We start from the raw sequence: 15,564 nt of genomic DNA, 5'->3' as shown, positions 1-15,564 counted from the left end.
TGATTAATTCCGCAGTGTGTAAAATTACTTATCTATAAGCGAGAGAGGTGTCAGATTACTTTCAACAGATCTATCGATAGATTTCGAATTCATAATTAAATTGATAAGACATGATCATACAACAATAACATTATCATCATAAAAATCGTCATTTTATAAGTTGTAAATACCATGTTAGGAGTTAAAAAAAATGAAAGGATGGGTTTCGCGGTCATGGCGGGTATCCCAATGATCCATGCAGAGATCCGGAATAAAACAGCGTTGCAAAAAAGATAAAAGAAAAAAGAATGAGACCGAATATAAATATGTACACGTAGGCGGATGTCAGAATAATCAGGGATGCCATTTCACAGACACTTACGGCATGCTACACGTCATGTGAAGGGAATAAGCTGGCAAACGGTGACGTCGGTGATGGTAAGCGCCAACACTATGTCAACTAAAGCGTGTCATATTACGTATTGGAGACTGAGGATTGCGAATTAAATTATTATCGTTTTTCGACGAAATGTCTAAATTTTTCGTTTCGTTTTCTATTTCTGTCTTTCTAAATAACTATTCCCATTATCAGATATATTATTAATTTTATTTAAATCTAACTTCGATTTCAACGGTAAATTAATTATTTTTTTTTCTGTTTCAGATTCCTCTTCGGATTTGAGTTCCGGCTTCATTTCAATTGATTTCCACACGGGTCTCGCATGGCAATTGACACTTATCCATGCATCAGTAATTCTGCTTGTTGAAATGGTAAATTATATCGGTTTTTTCTTCTTGTATTTCTTGTTTATTTTTAGTGATAAATGATCTCTGAATAAGTCTCGAGCTTTCTTTTCTAATTAACTTCAGCTGACATCCGTCAGAAAATTATAACTTTTTTCCTCCGTTAGAGTATCTTGATTTTTGAAATTTGTTCCTATTAAATAAAATATGTTTCATTAATATTATGTAGATCTTCACGGTTCTCTCCCGCACTTCTTCTGTTATTGACCGATCTTAATTTCATCAGTAAAGTCGGTATGGGGTTTGAATTATCTTCCAATCCAATCTATTGTTGAGTCGGTAATGTATTCATCACCGCTGTTCATTTCATTATTCTCTTCGCTACTATAAGCACTATTGAATTGACTATATTAATCGTTTCTTGCTTTTTCTCTTGTTCAATGGGTTCCAACCATTTGACTTCGTTTTCCACCGTTACTTTTTCTTCTTTTTTATTTTTGATGCCAGTTTTAAGTAATTCTTCTATATTATTCTCGGATGACAAATTATCACCATCGTCCACTTTCAAAACGTTTATTTCTTGCTCCACTTCAATTTCTTCTTCTGCGCTAAAGCTATCTTCTTTGCTTTCTCCGATGGAATCGTATTTTACATTAACGTTTTTTTCGTCTTCTTCTGACTCCGTTTCTGCTGTATTTGCCTTTTCTTCCTGGTAGTTTGGTTTCAATCTAGGTTGACGGTGTAGTCTAATGGTGTAACTATTGTAAGTTATAAACTCTATATAGTTCCTCCTCCCCCCCTCAAACTATATGTATCTTATGAATCGTATATATTATATATATATATATATCTACTATTGTCCGATCGTTTGTGCATTTTAATCCATACTAGTCTCATTCATTTTGTCATTCATCTTTAGATGCTCAGTAGCCAATAAAATAATTCGTAGAGCATCTGAAGATAAATTTAAGAAGTCTTAAATACAAGTCCCGACTGTAAATACGAATATAAAAGTTGAGAATTTATTTTACAATAGGTTCTTTTTGACTGAACTTTTGCACCAGTTCTTTCTTTCTCTTCTTTTCTCCTGAAGAGAAAAGAAAGAAAAATGAACTGGTTCAAAAGTTCAGCTAAAAAGAACAGGCCTATTGGTAACGCACGAGATGATTGCGCAAAAATCGAAGAATCGTATAGTCTGGAAAAGTCAAAAGATAATCAAACTAAACAAATTTAAATAGTCCCGAAAATATCATTAAACTTGTGATACATTTGTAATAATTGTATAAGATATTGATATCTCATATAATGATATCTTGGCTCTCAAAGCAGCCTTAAAAGATAACTTTTATTTTAAAACAAATTTGAGAGTTATATAATTATGAGGAATAAAAAATGCACTTTTTATTCTCTCTTTCCTCGTTATTATTTATTTAACATTAATATTTTTTGTGTCAAACGTAAGCTTTGTCAATTTTTTATCACATGCATTTAGTTCATTATAAGAAATAATTTAAAATAAGTTTTAAATCTATACAAATGCAAAATTTCTAAAAATAGTACATTTTTCATGTAAAAATATACATTTACATTGATACATTTTTTAAATTATATATTGTACTATCAATACTATCAAACAATAAAAAGGAAAAAGAAATTAAAGATTTAATACAACTTTAATTTTCCTATAATGAACATATTGTGAACAAAATATATAATTAATGCATTACATAATGTGATACATACATAACATGGCAAGGTATGTACAAAACTTATAGATGGTAAATTAAATCGTGATGATTGTTACATATATCTGTTGTGTTGTAGATTCAGTCCTTCAATTGTGAGAAAAAACAAAAATTGTATATCACAAGGTATTTTAAAGATCCTAAATTTAACTAACTACAAATTACACATAATTTTATATCACACAAGACTATGATAATATATATTACATTAAATTTTACTACACTGAAAAACTTTCTCCACATCCACATGTCCCTTTAATATTTGGATTATTGAATATAAATTCGGAGCTTAATTTGTTTTCGGTGTAATCCATTTCTGTTCCAAGAAGAGATAGCTGTGCCTTTCGATCGATGAATATACAAACACCATCCTGAATCACCTCCTCGTCAAGCTTAGATTTTTCTTTTGCATAATCTAAGGTGTAACTCAAACCATTGCATCCTCGTTGCCGTACTCCAACTTTCAGACCAATCTGTAAATCGAACATAAATATGAATTCTTACATTACATTTTAGTACATATTCTTAAAGCTCAAACAACTCGTTATAAAGCCTTATATGTCCTAATTATTAAAATTACACATACATTTCTCAATTACTGTTATATAATTCATATATTACACCTATACTTACATATTCGCTTTTATCCTTTAAAATCTCTTTAATTTTTTTAACAGCATTGGGTGTCTAAAATGTAAAATGTTTCCTCATCAATATTTACGTAAAATGTATCCTTGAAAGTGATAAGGTTATTATTCATTTTGGCATGTCGCAATGTTGTGAAATAGTAGAGCACAAGCAATTACGCAATTAGAATTAAGACGCGTCGCAAAATCCGTTATTAAATGCAATGGCAAAGTAAACTCGTACGAAGAATATTCAACATTTTTCTCCAAGCTTCTTTATTTTTGTTTTCTACGCGGACGCGTTGAAAGATTGCAACGCGAGTACGGAAATCGGACGAGCAATTGCTTTAGTAAAAAAGAAAGGGATGTGAAAAGCGGTAAGGCGGGAGTATATAATTGATAACACGCTAACCAGGATGAGCGCAGCGCGAGTCGGAAGAATTTTTCTTCCTGTCACAGCTCGTATCGTAGCGGTCGCCACCGTGGTGGATGCCATTTTAAATGAACCGATGAGCGACGGATCTGTCACTCTGCCAGCTGATCGATGTCACGTGCACATTAAGCCGCATCCGCAATGCGAATGTAAAGTCACATCCACATTACAAATCACGCGAGCCTTCCAATTGCACTTTCTGTACCGTTTTTCTGCCTTCTTTCTGTCTTTCCTTTTTTTCTGTTCTGCGTTTCCTTTTTCACCTAATAAATTTGAAAATTAAAAGGGGATGTCCATTGAAAAGTTCACGGTACTCTGAGCTTCAAAGTTGTGGGATCGCAAGGAGGGTTATCAAATTAAAATATTCCTGATTACTCAAGCTTCCTAACCTATCTCGTATATTGCATTCTGCACTCGAGATTTTCAAGTACGGATGTTGAGAAATCGCAAATTGGTCGCTGATCTATAAAATCCGGTGTACTCCAGATGTACTCGTCATTCTAATAAATTTGCCGACTGTTGCTGACTCACAAGCGATAAAAAAATATTCGAGATGGTAAAGAGCAATTTTTAAAAAATTATATTTGATTAATTAATATATATATATATATATATATATACGTCGATATTGTTCCGATTTTATTCCGCATTAAAGGAATTTGTGCTATTTTATTAAGCAGATGTGCAATTATGACAGATAGCTTATCAGTTTAATTTATATATGTTTGAAAAATAATATTTTTAGCACGGCCGAGTGAAGGTACGTACGACAGTGGGACAGGAGGAAATAAAGAAACGGGAAAGAGCAGTCAGAGTGGCCCAATATAAGATTGACATTGCTACAGTATTCCAAAAGGTTTCAACTTACTTCGTCATGTATACAAAGTAACACTTGTTATTGCAATTTTCATATCATTATATCATTTACATTTCAGAGGAAAGATAAGGAATGGGATGATGAGCTATTGTTAGTCACCAAGCGTATGCTGTTGAGCAACTCGGACATTTATACACTGTGGAATATCCGTCGTGAATTTTTCAAGAATAACGAATGGTAATTAATGAGGCATTTAATTAATGAGGTGAATGAAATTAACTTAATGATGAAATTGTAGGAATGATGATTATAAACAGCTGCTTGAGAATGAAATGAGTCTGACCGAGCAGTGTCTCAGAGATAATCCCAAGTCTTATAGTGTATGGCATCAAAGGTGTTGGGTGATGGAACGGATGTCTGAACCAGATTGGAAAAAAGAATTGTCCCTGTGTGCAAAATGCCTAAATATAGATGAAAGAAATTGTTAGTATGTCATATTTATATGTATATTGCAATGTATACTTATTATATAGCAACATCACTTCCAGATAGCAAGTAGTTGTTTGACATCATTGTTTTTTTGCCATCAAAATGACAAATAATGTCACCTTGCTATCTGAGCTCTTTCAACACAAATTGACACATATTTGAAGATACATTTCTTTTTACTGTAGTTCACTGCTGGGATTACAGAGAGTTTGTTGTGCAAAAAGCTGGGATCTCTAACGAGGAAGAGTTTGAATTCTCCACCACAAAAATATTGAATAACTTTTCAAATTATTCGTCTTGGCACTATAGAAGTCGAATATTAACTAAGATGTTTGACTCTACATCTGAAGAAATACCAATTGTAGATGATAAATACAGAGAGGGTAAATGATTTGTAATTTGTGCTCTGTATTTTATATCCAGTAAAATAACAATGTAAGATAACGATATATTTTCCAGAGCTTGATCTAGTCATGAATGCAACATTTACCGACCCAAATGACACTAGCGCATGGTTCTATCAGAGATGGCTCCTAGATAAGTGCATGACAACTTGTAGACTATGGCGTGCTCAAATTACGAAAGATACCGCAATTGTCGTTATTGACAATAATATATTGATTAAATCAATTTTACTTTCATTAATTGTAAATGGCGAAACTATTGATGCGCAATGGCAATTACATCCGGATGAAAAATTTGCCAAGCTACGAATCGCAGAGTTTGCAAGATCGTTAGAAGATTTGGATAGTGCCAAAGAAGTTTCTATAAAACTGCAAGACACAGTATATCAACTTTCGTATTCAGAGTTAGAAGGTGCATGGATTTACAAAGATAATTCAAGCTTGAACAAACAAAATAGCAACGATAAACAATTAAATGAACAATTAAAGAGCTATAACCAACTTTCCGAAATGGAACCAAATAACAAGTGGGCCTTACTAACTAGTACATTACTGATGAAAAAGATTGATTTCAACAAATTTTATAATGATATATTAAATAATCTATTGGCGCTATCAAAAATCGATAGTCTTCGTAAGAATTATTACAAAGATTTGCGTAAGTAATGTTTTTTATAATGAAATATTCATAATTTTTCTTTTTTAGTAATACTATTGTTTGTTTTTTATTTGCTTATTATACATGCTTCTATCAATATTATCTGTTCTTTTAGGAAGCAAATTCTTAGCGGAGTATAAACTACTTGAAATGTGGAAAGAAGAAAACGATTTAGAAATACAGTCAAAGATTGATTTATCAGGATTAGACTTGACAAAATTGCACAATAATCACTACTTTAGTTTCTTTAAAGAAGTGAATCTTGGTGCAAACCAGTTAGAGAATTCTTTATATCAGCTTTCCACATTACAACGATGCGCGAAACTGTCACTGTCCAGCAATGGCTTAACATCATTAAAACGTTTTCCTACTCTATATAATCTCGAAATTCTCTCTTTGAGAAATAATAAGTTAGTGAGTACGAAGGAAATAGTCAACTTAATAAAACGGCACAAAAATTTAAGAAGACTAGATTTACGAAATAATCCAATATGCCAAGAGATCGATATAACTAAAATTCAAGACACAAGTTCTCACGTGGAAATACATTTACAATAACGTCAGGAAATATACTTAATAGACAATATATTAAAACATATTTAATAATTGTAATTTTTTATGTAATCTATCCGCTGTTTTTACTGTTTTTTATCACAAGAATATTAAATCAAATTCAGATATGTTAGTATATATTGTGAATGATTTTATCATAGCAACTTAATTGTAAAACATAATCTTTCAGTCTAGCGTCAGAAAAGGTTCCCATACATCACTACATTATTCTTTTTGTTTTATATATCTATAATAAACTCTATATAAATACAAATTAATAAAATTGCGATAAAAGATTATCATCGAAAATTTTTCTTAATCGAATCACTACCGCACTCGAAGTTTATTAAATGTTTTCCGCATAAATAATACTTGAATCACATTTCTCTAACTTATACTATATGTTCTGATAGTAACCGGAATTCAATTCGGCCGGAGTTAAAGATGAATCACCTGTGCTGCATGGGATTGTCGGAATATTTGATCCTTGAATCGTAAAGCCGTGATAATCTTCTGAGCTAATTGGTTTCAAAACGGGTGGTAGATTTGCTTCGGGTGTAGGGCACTCGTCTAATAAGCTGTCTGTCATATGTTTTTTAAAGAGTTGGGTATCACCAGATGCAAGATCAGACTGAGTATCTAAACTGATAAGACTAGTCTCGTCCTCGCCTTTGCTAACTTCCAAACTATCATCGCCAATGAAGGATGGAAAGTCAAATGTTGGAGATGGCGTTACAGAATCTTCTACTAGTGACGTTCTCATTAAATCACTCGACAAATCCATCATTACGCCGCCATTCATGTTATCGACAGAATGCGGATATATCTATTAGGAAATTTAAAATGCTTCGTGAGATATAATTTAAAGAGAAAAATTACATCTAATCTTCGCCTATTATATCTAATTTTTACCTGTGGAATAATCGGTGGCGGTAGTTGATAGCTCTCAATATCCTCGCTATCTAAATTAGTAGGTACTCTTTGACTATGCGATATTAATAGTGGTGTTCTCTCAATTACTTTATCCACATCCTCTCTGATCTTCTCTTTGAAATCTATCATTTTATTTTTCAGTTCTTCCGCTTGCTTTATAATATCGGTATTTTTAGCTTGCAAGTCATCCAATAAAGTTATATCTTCACACATAAAGTGTAAACTCTGCAATAATTAAACATTACATAAATTAAACATAAATTTAACATTATATTATATAATAAATTACATCCATGAGTAATCAATCCTCAACACAAAGATATATCACAAATATTACTTCGCATATCATAAGAGCTGATTCCCATGTGTTAGCTGGAACACATTCCCCTGACATATATGCATTGAAGTCCTTCTCAGCCATATTTAAAGATTCCGCGGTTAAGTTTTCGATAAATGACACCGCGCAACACTGTAATGTTACGAATAGATATTAAATTAATAATAATCTTCTCTCTTGCCTTCAGAGATAACGCAAAAGAAATTTGCGAAACTCCTAATATACAGGGCATTTTAATCACCCCAGGCGAATATCTCAGAAACTAAAAGAGATACAAGAAAAAGTTTTGTATGAAAGTTGTAGGTTTTCTTAGGGGAAAGAAGGTGGACATAACGGGTTTTGGATAGGGCGCACTACCAAAATCAGGTCAAGGTCAACATGAATTTTTGAAATAGAAACCCCAATTTTTTATTGCATATTCTTGTAGCACACCTCGAGAGCTTTCCAAAACGCTATAATAAAATATTTTATCATGTACTTTTCGAGTTATAAGTCTTGAATGTTATAGTTTTGCCAGCAATAACATTACCCAAGGTGTCCAACCGACGGCTAAAATCTTTTAAATGTTGTTCAGGATCACGACCTGGATAACATTTGTCAAGATCAAGGTCATTGGAGGTTCCTCTAATTTTTATTTTTTCACTAAAAATTCATTTCTACGTAAAAATGAAAATAAGAAATACAATCTCCAATGGCCTTGATCTTGACAAATGTTATTCAGGACAAGATTCTGAACAACATTCAAGAGGTTTTAGTCATCGGTCGGACACCTTGGATAATGCTAATGCCAGCGGTAGTGTAACATGCAAACCTTATAACTCGAAAAGTGCTTCATGAAAAAATATTATAGTGTTGGAAAGCTCTCGGGGTGTGCTACAAGAATATGCAATAAAAAATTGGGGGTTCCATTTAAAAAATTCATGTTGATCCTGACTTGACCTTGGTAGTGCCCCCTATCCAAAATCTGTTATTTTCACCTTTTCTCCCCCAAGAAAACCTACAACTTTCATGTAAAACTTTTTCTTGTATCTCTCTTAGTTTCTAAAATATTCATCTGGGTTGATTAAAATGCTCCACCCTGTATATAACTGTACCAGATTTGTGAAATAATATCCTCCTTCTCCAGTCATTAATCTGCTGGCATTGCAAAACCTCGTGATAAAATTTATATTGCTCTTGAGGCGCGCAGGATTAGCCTTTAAAACAATAAATATAAGCGCCGGAAGGAATTCATCAGCAGATGCAGGTCCATCAACAGACTGTTGCAACAACAAGAATATATTTCTACAACAATGAATTACACACGCCAGTTTTTCTTGGGGCGCTTTAGCAGAATCCATATTTAAAAGATCTGAAAGAAATTTGTGTTCCATATTGTGCTGCAATGTTGAATTGCAAAATTGTTGACTGTTATGTGATTTCATTTAATAATATAAGGTCTGTCTTTTTACCTAAAGTTCTTGTATGATTTATCTTTTTTCCTTTTCTAATTTCTAAACTAAAAAGAACAGGTCTATAACAAACCTGTGATAGATGTATAAACAAGTTCTCTAACTTCCGAGCTTGTCTCGTGAATCCTACATTCCAAATTCTTGCCACTAACCCAATTTAACTGTCGTATCCTGTTAAGAAGAAATAACTGGTAATATTCTGTATAATTTAAGCTGTTCCAAAATTATGATATAAACCTTTTCTGTATAGCCAGGTCTTTTTCTTCATCTGATGTGAATGGAGGACAAAAAAGAATTCTGTACAACAAAGTCATTGCATATCTTTCGACATAATCTAATAACTTCTCTTTAATATCTGGAGGTATATCTGTAACAGCACAATAGATAAATTCTAAATTGTTCAGGATAAATATTCAGGATAATGCAAGTAAATACATATAATAGACCAAAACCTGCATATTTGGTGCTGTTTTCCAGACGTTTTCCAAACACATGATAAAAATTTTGCGTTATTTCCGATAGTTCTTCTATCCTCTTCACATCTTTGTTTTGAAGTATGTCTACCACAAATGAATGTATACATTTTCTTACATCCTTCTCCACCGGCGTCTTAGCTATGTACAACAACAAATCTCGATTCTCCGCCTTGACTTTCTCAAGATCTGGATTATCCTTCAGCAGCTCATGATACAATTCCTGATATCCTTGAACTTGAAAACGCATGAATATTATTATGTATCTCTAGTAGAAAATTATTTACAAGAAGCAGCATGAAATGTAATGCAGCTTACCTTTAGCAACAGGTTTCCTGAATGAAATATTCAACAATTTATACTTCTTCTCGTGCTGTACTTTCTTCTCCTCGTATCCCTTGTGACTTCCAGCATTCGTTGAGCGATTGACGTTGTCTCTATAAAAGCAACAAATGCATGCTTTAAAGGATCAGAGAGACAACGCGAGAATTTATATGGAAAAAAGAAATCTTACGTATCCGAGCTCTGCGCGTGGGACACACGTTCAGCTTGAGCTCGTCGTTTCTGCAAGTGTTCTCGATGACATTTGCTGCAGTAGCCCTCCCATTCCGCGTTACCATAGAACCCACAGCCATTTCTGCACTTCAGATCAGCCTCATCGATTCGCAGAGTCGGCGTCTTCGTCGAGTACATAGCGACCGATGGAGAGAATCGTCCTCGATGTTGACGGTGGAGAATCGCAAACTTCTGCCAACCCCGCCTAACCTAACCTAAACTGTCCATCTAACTTAAGTCTGTTAGGAACGTCCACTACGTTTTAATCCCCGTCGATATTGGATATCATTTTTTCCACTCTTGCAATCATGAAGATCTTGCAAACGTCTGTTTAACGTTAAATGAAGAAAAAGATTGATGTGAGGAAGAAATTGACAAGAAGAGAGCAGAAGCAAACACCTCAGCATGGGTTATCTCGGATTAGATCAGATTGGAGCAGGCATCATGGGAATTGATTTCTTTCTGATTGGAGTCATGCAGTTGAATTGCTGGATTCACACTGCATAGGGTGAATCCAGCAAATCAGTTGAGAGACATGCGGTTATCGACAGCCAATCAGCATCTCCGATAGAATACATCCGTCGAGGAATTGAGATAGCGGCTTAAAGTCAACCTAAAGAGAAAAAAATTTATAAACACAACAATAAACAAATCCAATTCTATCACAGTTTTTCTCTAGTTTCTTTTGAATATTTTTAAGTATTCTACAATATTCTTCCTGATTAAAATTTGTGGTATATTTATGTATAACTTCGTAAGATTTTCCATTATCAGGTGCAATGAATCCTTTGACGTACGTATCTTCAATTCATTTATTGGTTAAGAAAATTGCGTGAATAGTAGAAAATATATTTGATTAGTTAATTTAATAGTTTGATTAATAACCTTAATTAATAATATGATTGGTCAAACATTTTCTGTATTATCTGAAATTTTTAGCTTGGTATACATGAATTTCTGTTTTGTAAAGTAAAAGGTATTACTATGGTTTTTGATCTATGTTTTCAGTAACGTCAAAAATATAAAGAAGCTCAACGAACAAGAATTACAAGGGAAGAATAAATCATCCTGGCACGACCAATATAAAGATAGTGCTTGGATTTTTGTCGGTGGCCTTCCATATAATTTAACGGAAGGTGATGTTATTGCCATTTTCTCTCAGTAAGTTAAACAGTGAACAAGTCGTAATTATAATTCTGCACACAACTGGAGATTCATATTAAATATAGAATATTATTACAGATATGGGGAAGTAGTTAATATAAATTTAATCAGAGATAAAGATACTGGAAAGCAAAAGGGTTATGGTTTCTTATGTTATGAAGATCAGAGGAGCACCATACTGGCAGTCGACAATTTCAATGGCGTAAAGGTATATGTTTTAGTGGGATAGCGATATATAATCATCTCATTACAATATATAGTTGTTTCATTTTTACGTGTATAATAAAATTTTTGTATCTACAAATTATGTAATTGTTTAAGATATCTCTAAAGAATATAAAATTATAACTAAATATAAAATTATATTCGAAATATCTATTACAAATCTGTTTTTTTTTTATTACAGATATTAGGTAGAGTAATACGAGTAGATCACGTTGCTAATTACAAAGCACCAAAAGATTCAAAAAATATAGATGAAGAAACAAGAAATTTACGGAAAGAAGGTTGTGCTCCAAAGAAAGGTTGAAGGAGTATATACAAAATATCAATAATTCGAGAAATATTATTTCAATTGTATTATTATGAACAGATTTACATTTAGACTTAATAGAATATATTATTGACTATAAAAGTTATTTACGACTATTTAATTACTGCCAGTTAAGTCTTCAGCGTTACAGTTGAGATTAGAAATATTACCCAACTTTTATCTCATTATTCCTATCATACAGTCTTATTTTCCAATTTAATTTGATTTTCCTCAAGTCTCAAGTGTAGAGAACTAGTCATTAGGAGTTGCAAAGGATTAAAAAGCTCCCCGTTTATGTTAAACAGAATAATATTGTAATATTAATTGTAATCAGGATCAACGAACATGTTAATGAACTATGTTATTACTTCTTGAGGGAATGATATCAAGAGGAACCGAATTCGCTCATCCATTTCTCATATTTTTCTAAATCTTCCTGGGAAACGCTTTTGTTGCATCTCTCAACAGCTTCATCGAAATCAGCAGCGGACACAGGCAAATCCAATTCTTCCTTTGGCAATTGCCTGATTTGATCAGGCCTTAAACCAGCGATTTTCTTTCGCATTAGCATCATGGAAGCATCCCTGTAACAAAGATGGATAAAATAGGTTCGAAACTCGATGTAAACTATATTTTAATAAACTCTACTCACCTACAAACATTCGTAATATCTGCACCAGAATAACCCTCCAGTTTTCTTGCAATGTCTGTAAGGTTTACAGACAAATCTACTTTAACTTCACGAAGGTTTATCCTTAACAATGCTTCTCTGCCTTCATCTGCAATAAACAAAATAAGACATTTTATTATTAAAGATATATCCTGTTGAAGGTTTACAAAGTTTAATAGACTTACGATTCGGCAATGGAATGTAGATACGTTTTTCTAAGCGTCTTCTTAGAGCCTCGTCGATATCCCATGGGAAATTTGTTGCCGCTAGTACCATTACAACTTTACTTGAATCTTCGCTATACAAAACAGGGATCTTTAGTATCCATTTGTATCACAAAAGCAAAAGCATTATACAGTGTTTTACCTATTGGAACTTATTCCATCCATTTGAACAAGAAGTTCAGACTTTACACGACGTGAAGCTTCGTGCTCAGATTCAGATCCTCTTCTGGAGCACAAAGAATCAATTTCGTCGATGAAAATTGTACTGGGCGCATAAAATCTGGCCTATAGTCAAATAACAAAATATATTGGTATTATAAATGGACATTACATTTCTTTCACAATTATAGAAATTATTTTTTTTATTCAATTATGTAGATTGTTTTAATTTTTTTACCATCTCGAATAACAATCGAACAAGTTTCTCCGATTCACCCCTATATTTCGATGTCAATGTAGAGGACGAGACATTGAAGAACGTTGTGCCACACTCAGTTGCAACAGCCTTTGCGAGCATAGTCTTGCCTGTGCCAGGTGGTCCAACCATTAGTACTCCTTTCCAAGGTCGTCTAATCCCCTAAAAATATATATATATATATGTTAATATAAACAAAATTTTATTATAACATACGATTAAAATTAAAAAAGAAGATATACCTTGAAGAAATCAGGCATCCACATTGGAAGCACAACTGCTTCCTCCAGCAATCGCTTTGCCTCGTGTAAATCAGCTATATCGTCCCAACGGATATTTGGATTCTTTTGAACAATATCTCTTTCTAAATATTAACATACACGTTGTTTGCTTTTATATTTTCATCGTTGTATGTTTGTGAATAATGATACTAATGAAAATGACAAAGTAATATCATTACCTAATATTTCTACAAGATCTTTATCATTAGCAGATGGTTCAAATTTACGTTCTTCTAATTCAACATCATCTTTTTCCGTTTCTGACTTATCCTATAAATTATTAGTTATATAATGTTACATAAATTAATATTAGCAATATTACAAACATGAAATATAATCAATAAAGTAAGTAACCTTGCTTGTATCGTCTTTCTTTACAATTTTCTTATCATCCTTTTTACCAGAAGCCTTACTGTCTAGCTTTTTAGCCGTGGCAAGAGATTTTTTAGTATTTGTACGATTCTGCTGTTTCTGTTGCTGAATTTTTTGCTGTCTTGAATTTCTGAAAAAGATGTAATAGTAATTAGATACTTTTCATAATTGTATAACAGTTATATATAGTATCAGTATTAAAAAGAGAAAAGAAAAAACTAAAAATATTTTCTTGAAGAAGAAAGTTTGAATGTATCACAAATTGATAGGTAATAAAGTATTACAAGTTTAAATCAATATTGATACTTTTGTTCTGCTGGAGTTAAGGGAGGCCACACATCAGGATCCCTGGGCTGTGTTTGATTCCAAGAGGAATCTGAATTACTGTAAGCCCAGAGAGCAGGATCTCGTGTTGTTTCCTCGAATGATAAGCAGGATGTTCCTGAAATTTGTGGACTTGTTAAATCAGCTTGATATTATCCTAATTAGTTGTATAAACTCTATCCTAATCGTGCTACCGAGCAGCCTCTCGCCATGTGTGTCCACTTTGAAAAGTTGCAACGTACTGGATGTGGCCTTCACTTTCTCAAACTCTTCGACGATCTGATGCTGCACTACTTGCCACTTTGCCTTGCGAGTCGCGTCCGCTATAGTCGCGAGTAATCTGTGTATCTGCTGCACAACCCCTTGATAGTAGACACCGGACGTGTCATAGTTTCCCATCAATGCCATCTCACGCGCGAGCTTCGTGTTCTCGCAAATTTCATTTATTGACACAGCCATGATTCCGTTGTTCGAGTAGATACAAAATTTATTGGGCTCCTGAAGAAATATCACGGTGACAGCGCAATCCCTCTGACTCTATCGTACTTCTCGTAATGGCGAAAATTCGTTTAACACCTCGGTGTACATTTTTTCGCTGTAGTCGACATATTAAACTACATTTGCGTAACTGAAGATTAATTCTCGTCAAACGATTGCGCTAAGCATAAATTAATCTTGATAATTTATATAACAAATTGATAAATTGCATAATAAAATGATAAATTAATAACAAGTTATATTTAAATATATGCTTTTGCAAAAATTATGAGCTTCCATCAATTTTGCGTCATATTCGTTTAGCATTTTCGTTGTATTACAGAAGTATTTTGTAATATTACAGGAAAAATCACATGAAACCATACTAAAAACTCACTGTCATAAACTGACAAAATTTGATAAACTGAAAACATTCGAAGATTATAGATTTGTTCGCGTCACAAACTCCAACATGCTCCAATAGTCATACCATAGCTCCTACTCACTCTAACAAGTGCGTTGGAGTGAGTAAAGCGGGGAGCACAGCTCTAGCATAACGCATAACACGTAATGCATAAGGAAATGAACCAATCAAAGTCCTTTGTTTCTTTCCTTTCCATGAAATAAAGAACTCTGATTGGTTAAATTTCTTATGCCTTATGTGTTATGCATAAAGTCTTAGTCCGGATCTACAATAGGTGTTTTAAACCTTAAGTCGTAAGAAATTGACCAATCACAGTCGAATTCGAGGAGAATAATCGACTATGATTCGCCCATTTCTTATGGCTTAAGACTTAAAACTCTATTGTAGAGATCCGGGGTTAGAAGTCTCTTTTCACGTATGATTGGCCAGTTTCATAACATCGATGTTGTAACTTCGGCGTAAATGAAGCAGTGTAAACGTAGTCA

At 33.3% G+C, this 15,564-nt stretch overlaps 5 protein-coding genes across 5 annotated transcripts; 2 read left to right on the top strand and 3 right to left on the bottom strand.

The window, feature by feature from the left end:
* Positions 1-2,465: 2,465 nt before the first annotated feature.
* MagR (Iron-sulfur cluster assembly 1 homolog MagR) lies at positions 2,466-3,643 on the bottom strand. Its single transcript, XM_018451928.1, has 3 exons — positions 3,507-3,643; positions 3,102-3,155; positions 2,466-2,941 (listed from the first exon to the last, which is right to left on the bottom strand). The coding sequence occupies exons 1-3, from the start codon at positions 3,588-3,590 to the stop codon at positions 2,687-2,689; spliced, it is 393 nt and encodes a 130-aa protein (XP_018307430.1). The 5' UTR covers positions 3,591-3,643; the 3' UTR covers positions 2,466-2,686.
* A 235-nt stretch (positions 3,644-3,878) lies between these two features.
* RabGGTa (Rab geranylgeranyltransferase subunit alpha) lies at positions 3,879-6,699 on the top strand. The gene is made up of 7 exons (XM_018451975.1): positions 3,879-4,083; positions 4,273-4,383; positions 4,463-4,581; positions 4,643-4,827; positions 5,019-5,216; positions 5,293-5,895; positions 6,011-6,699. The coding sequence occupies exons 1-7, from the start codon at positions 4,081-4,083 to the stop codon at positions 6,451-6,453; spliced, it is 1,662 nt and encodes a 553-aa protein (XP_018307477.1). The 5' UTR covers positions 3,879-4,080; the 3' UTR covers positions 6,454-6,699.
* Positions 6,700-6,780: 81 nt separating this feature from the next.
* On the bottom strand, positions 6,781-10,636 carry Rabex-5 (Rabaptin-5-associated exchange factor for Rab5). Its single transcript, XM_018451974.1, has 9 exons — positions 10,156-10,636; positions 9,960-10,078; positions 9,621-9,878; positions 9,406-9,535; positions 9,242-9,339; positions 8,812-9,068; positions 7,718-7,849; positions 7,360-7,605; positions 6,781-7,273 (listed from the first exon to the last, which is right to left on the bottom strand). The coding sequence occupies exons 1-9, from the start codon at positions 10,332-10,334 to the stop codon at positions 6,845-6,847; spliced, it is 1,848 nt and encodes a 615-aa protein (XP_018307476.1). The 5' UTR covers positions 10,335-10,636; the 3' UTR covers positions 6,781-6,844.
* A 193-nt stretch (positions 10,637-10,829) lies between these two features.
* Positions 10,830-11,953, top strand: LOC108725158 (RNA-binding motif protein, X-linked 2). The gene is made up of 4 exons (XM_018451978.1): positions 10,830-10,989; positions 11,205-11,357; positions 11,439-11,568; positions 11,767-11,953. Exons 1-4 carry the CDS (start codon positions 10,976-10,978, stop codon positions 11,887-11,889), a joined length of 420 nt encoding a protein of 139 aa, XP_018307480.1. The 5' UTR covers positions 10,830-10,975; the 3' UTR covers positions 11,890-11,953.
* Positions 11,954-11,994: 41 nt separating this feature from the next.
* Positions 11,995-15,046, bottom strand: Kat60 (katanin p60). The gene is made up of 10 exons (XM_018451977.1): positions 14,373-15,046; positions 14,161-14,296; positions 13,837-13,984; positions 13,662-13,752; positions 13,444-13,565; positions 13,184-13,363; positions 12,929-13,071; positions 12,748-12,860; positions 12,545-12,671; positions 11,995-12,476 (listed from the first exon to the last, which is right to left on the bottom strand). Exons 1-10 carry the CDS (start codon positions 14,635-14,637, stop codon positions 12,278-12,280), a joined length of 1,524 nt encoding a protein of 507 aa, XP_018307479.1. The 5' UTR covers positions 14,638-15,046; the 3' UTR covers positions 11,995-12,277.
* Positions 15,047-15,564: the final 518 nt, after the last annotated feature.

This window comes from Mycetomoellerius zeteki, unplaced genomic scaffold (assembly GCF_001594055.1).
Source record: "Mycetomoellerius zeteki isolate Tzet28-1 unplaced genomic scaffold, Tzet1.0 scaffold327, whole genome shotgun sequence".
Lineage (NCBI taxonomy): Eukaryota > Metazoa > Arthropoda > Insecta > Hymenoptera > Formicidae > Mycetomoellerius > Mycetomoellerius zeteki.
The sequence above is the reverse complement of the archived record's forward strand: the minus strand, read 5'-3'. Positions and strand labels throughout refer to the sequence as shown.

What these genes read in the sequence shown, in the direction of transcription:
- MagR (XM_018451928.1), bottom strand. Translation starts at nt 3,590, where the DNA reads ATGGCATCCACCACGGTGGCGACCGCTACGATACGAGCTGTGACAGGA. An exon ending in CTCGCGCTGCGCTCATCCTG is followed by an intron (nt 3,156 to 3,506) that starts GTTAGCGTGTTA and finishes TTTACATTTTAG; the next exon opens with ACACCCAATGCTGTTAAAAA. An exon ending in TAAAGGATAAAAGCGAATAT is followed by an intron (nt 2,942 to 3,101) that starts GTAAGTATAGGT and finishes TTCGATTTACAG; the next exon opens with ATTGGTCTGAAAGTTGGAGT.
- RabGGTa (XM_018451975.1), top strand. An exon ending in TTTTTCAAGAATAACGAATG is followed by an intron (nt 4,582 to 4,642) that starts GTAATTAATGAG and finishes ATGAAATTGTAG; the next exon opens with GAATGATGATTATAAACAGC. An exon ending in AGATGATAAATACAGAGAGG is followed by an intron (nt 5,217 to 5,292) that starts GTAAATGATTTG and finishes TATATTTTCCAG; the next exon opens with AGCTTGATCTAGTCATGAAT.
- Rabex-5 (XM_018451974.1), bottom strand. Translation starts at nt 10,334, where the DNA reads ATGTACTCGACGAAGACGCCGACTCTGCGAATCGATGAGGCTGATCTG. An exon ending in CAGGAAACCTGTTGCTAAAG is followed by an intron (nt 9,879 to 9,959) that starts GTAAGCTGCATT and finishes TGCGTTTTCAAG; the next exon opens with TTCAAGGATATCAGGAATTG. An exon ending in TGTTTATACATCTATCACAG is followed by an intron (nt 9,069 to 9,241) that starts GTTTGTTATAGA and finishes AATTTCTTTCAG; the next exon opens with ATCTTTTAAATATGGATTCT.
- LOC108725158 (XM_018451978.1), top strand. An exon ending in GTTATTGCCATTTTCTCTCA is followed by an intron (nt 11,358 to 11,438) that starts GTAAGTTAAACA and finishes ATATTATTACAG; the next exon opens with ATATGGGGAAGTAGTTAATA. An exon ending in ACAATTTCAATGGCGTAAAG is followed by an intron (nt 11,569 to 11,766) that starts GTATATGTTTTA and finishes TTTTTATTACAG; the next exon opens with ATATTAGGTAGAGTAATACG.
- Kat60 (XM_018451977.1), bottom strand. Translation starts at nt 14,637, where the DNA reads ATGGCTGTGTCAATAAATGAAATTTGCGAGAACACGAAGCTCGCGCGT. An exon ending in AGATCTTGTAGAAATATTAG is followed by an intron (nt 13,566 to 13,661) that starts GTAATGATATTA and finishes GTTAATATTTAG; the next exon opens with AAAGAGATATTGTTCAAAAG. An exon ending in CTACATTCCATTGCCGAATC is followed by an intron (nt 12,672 to 12,747) that starts GTAAGTCTATTA and finishes TGTTTATTGCAG; the next exon opens with ATGAAGGCAGAGAAGCATTG.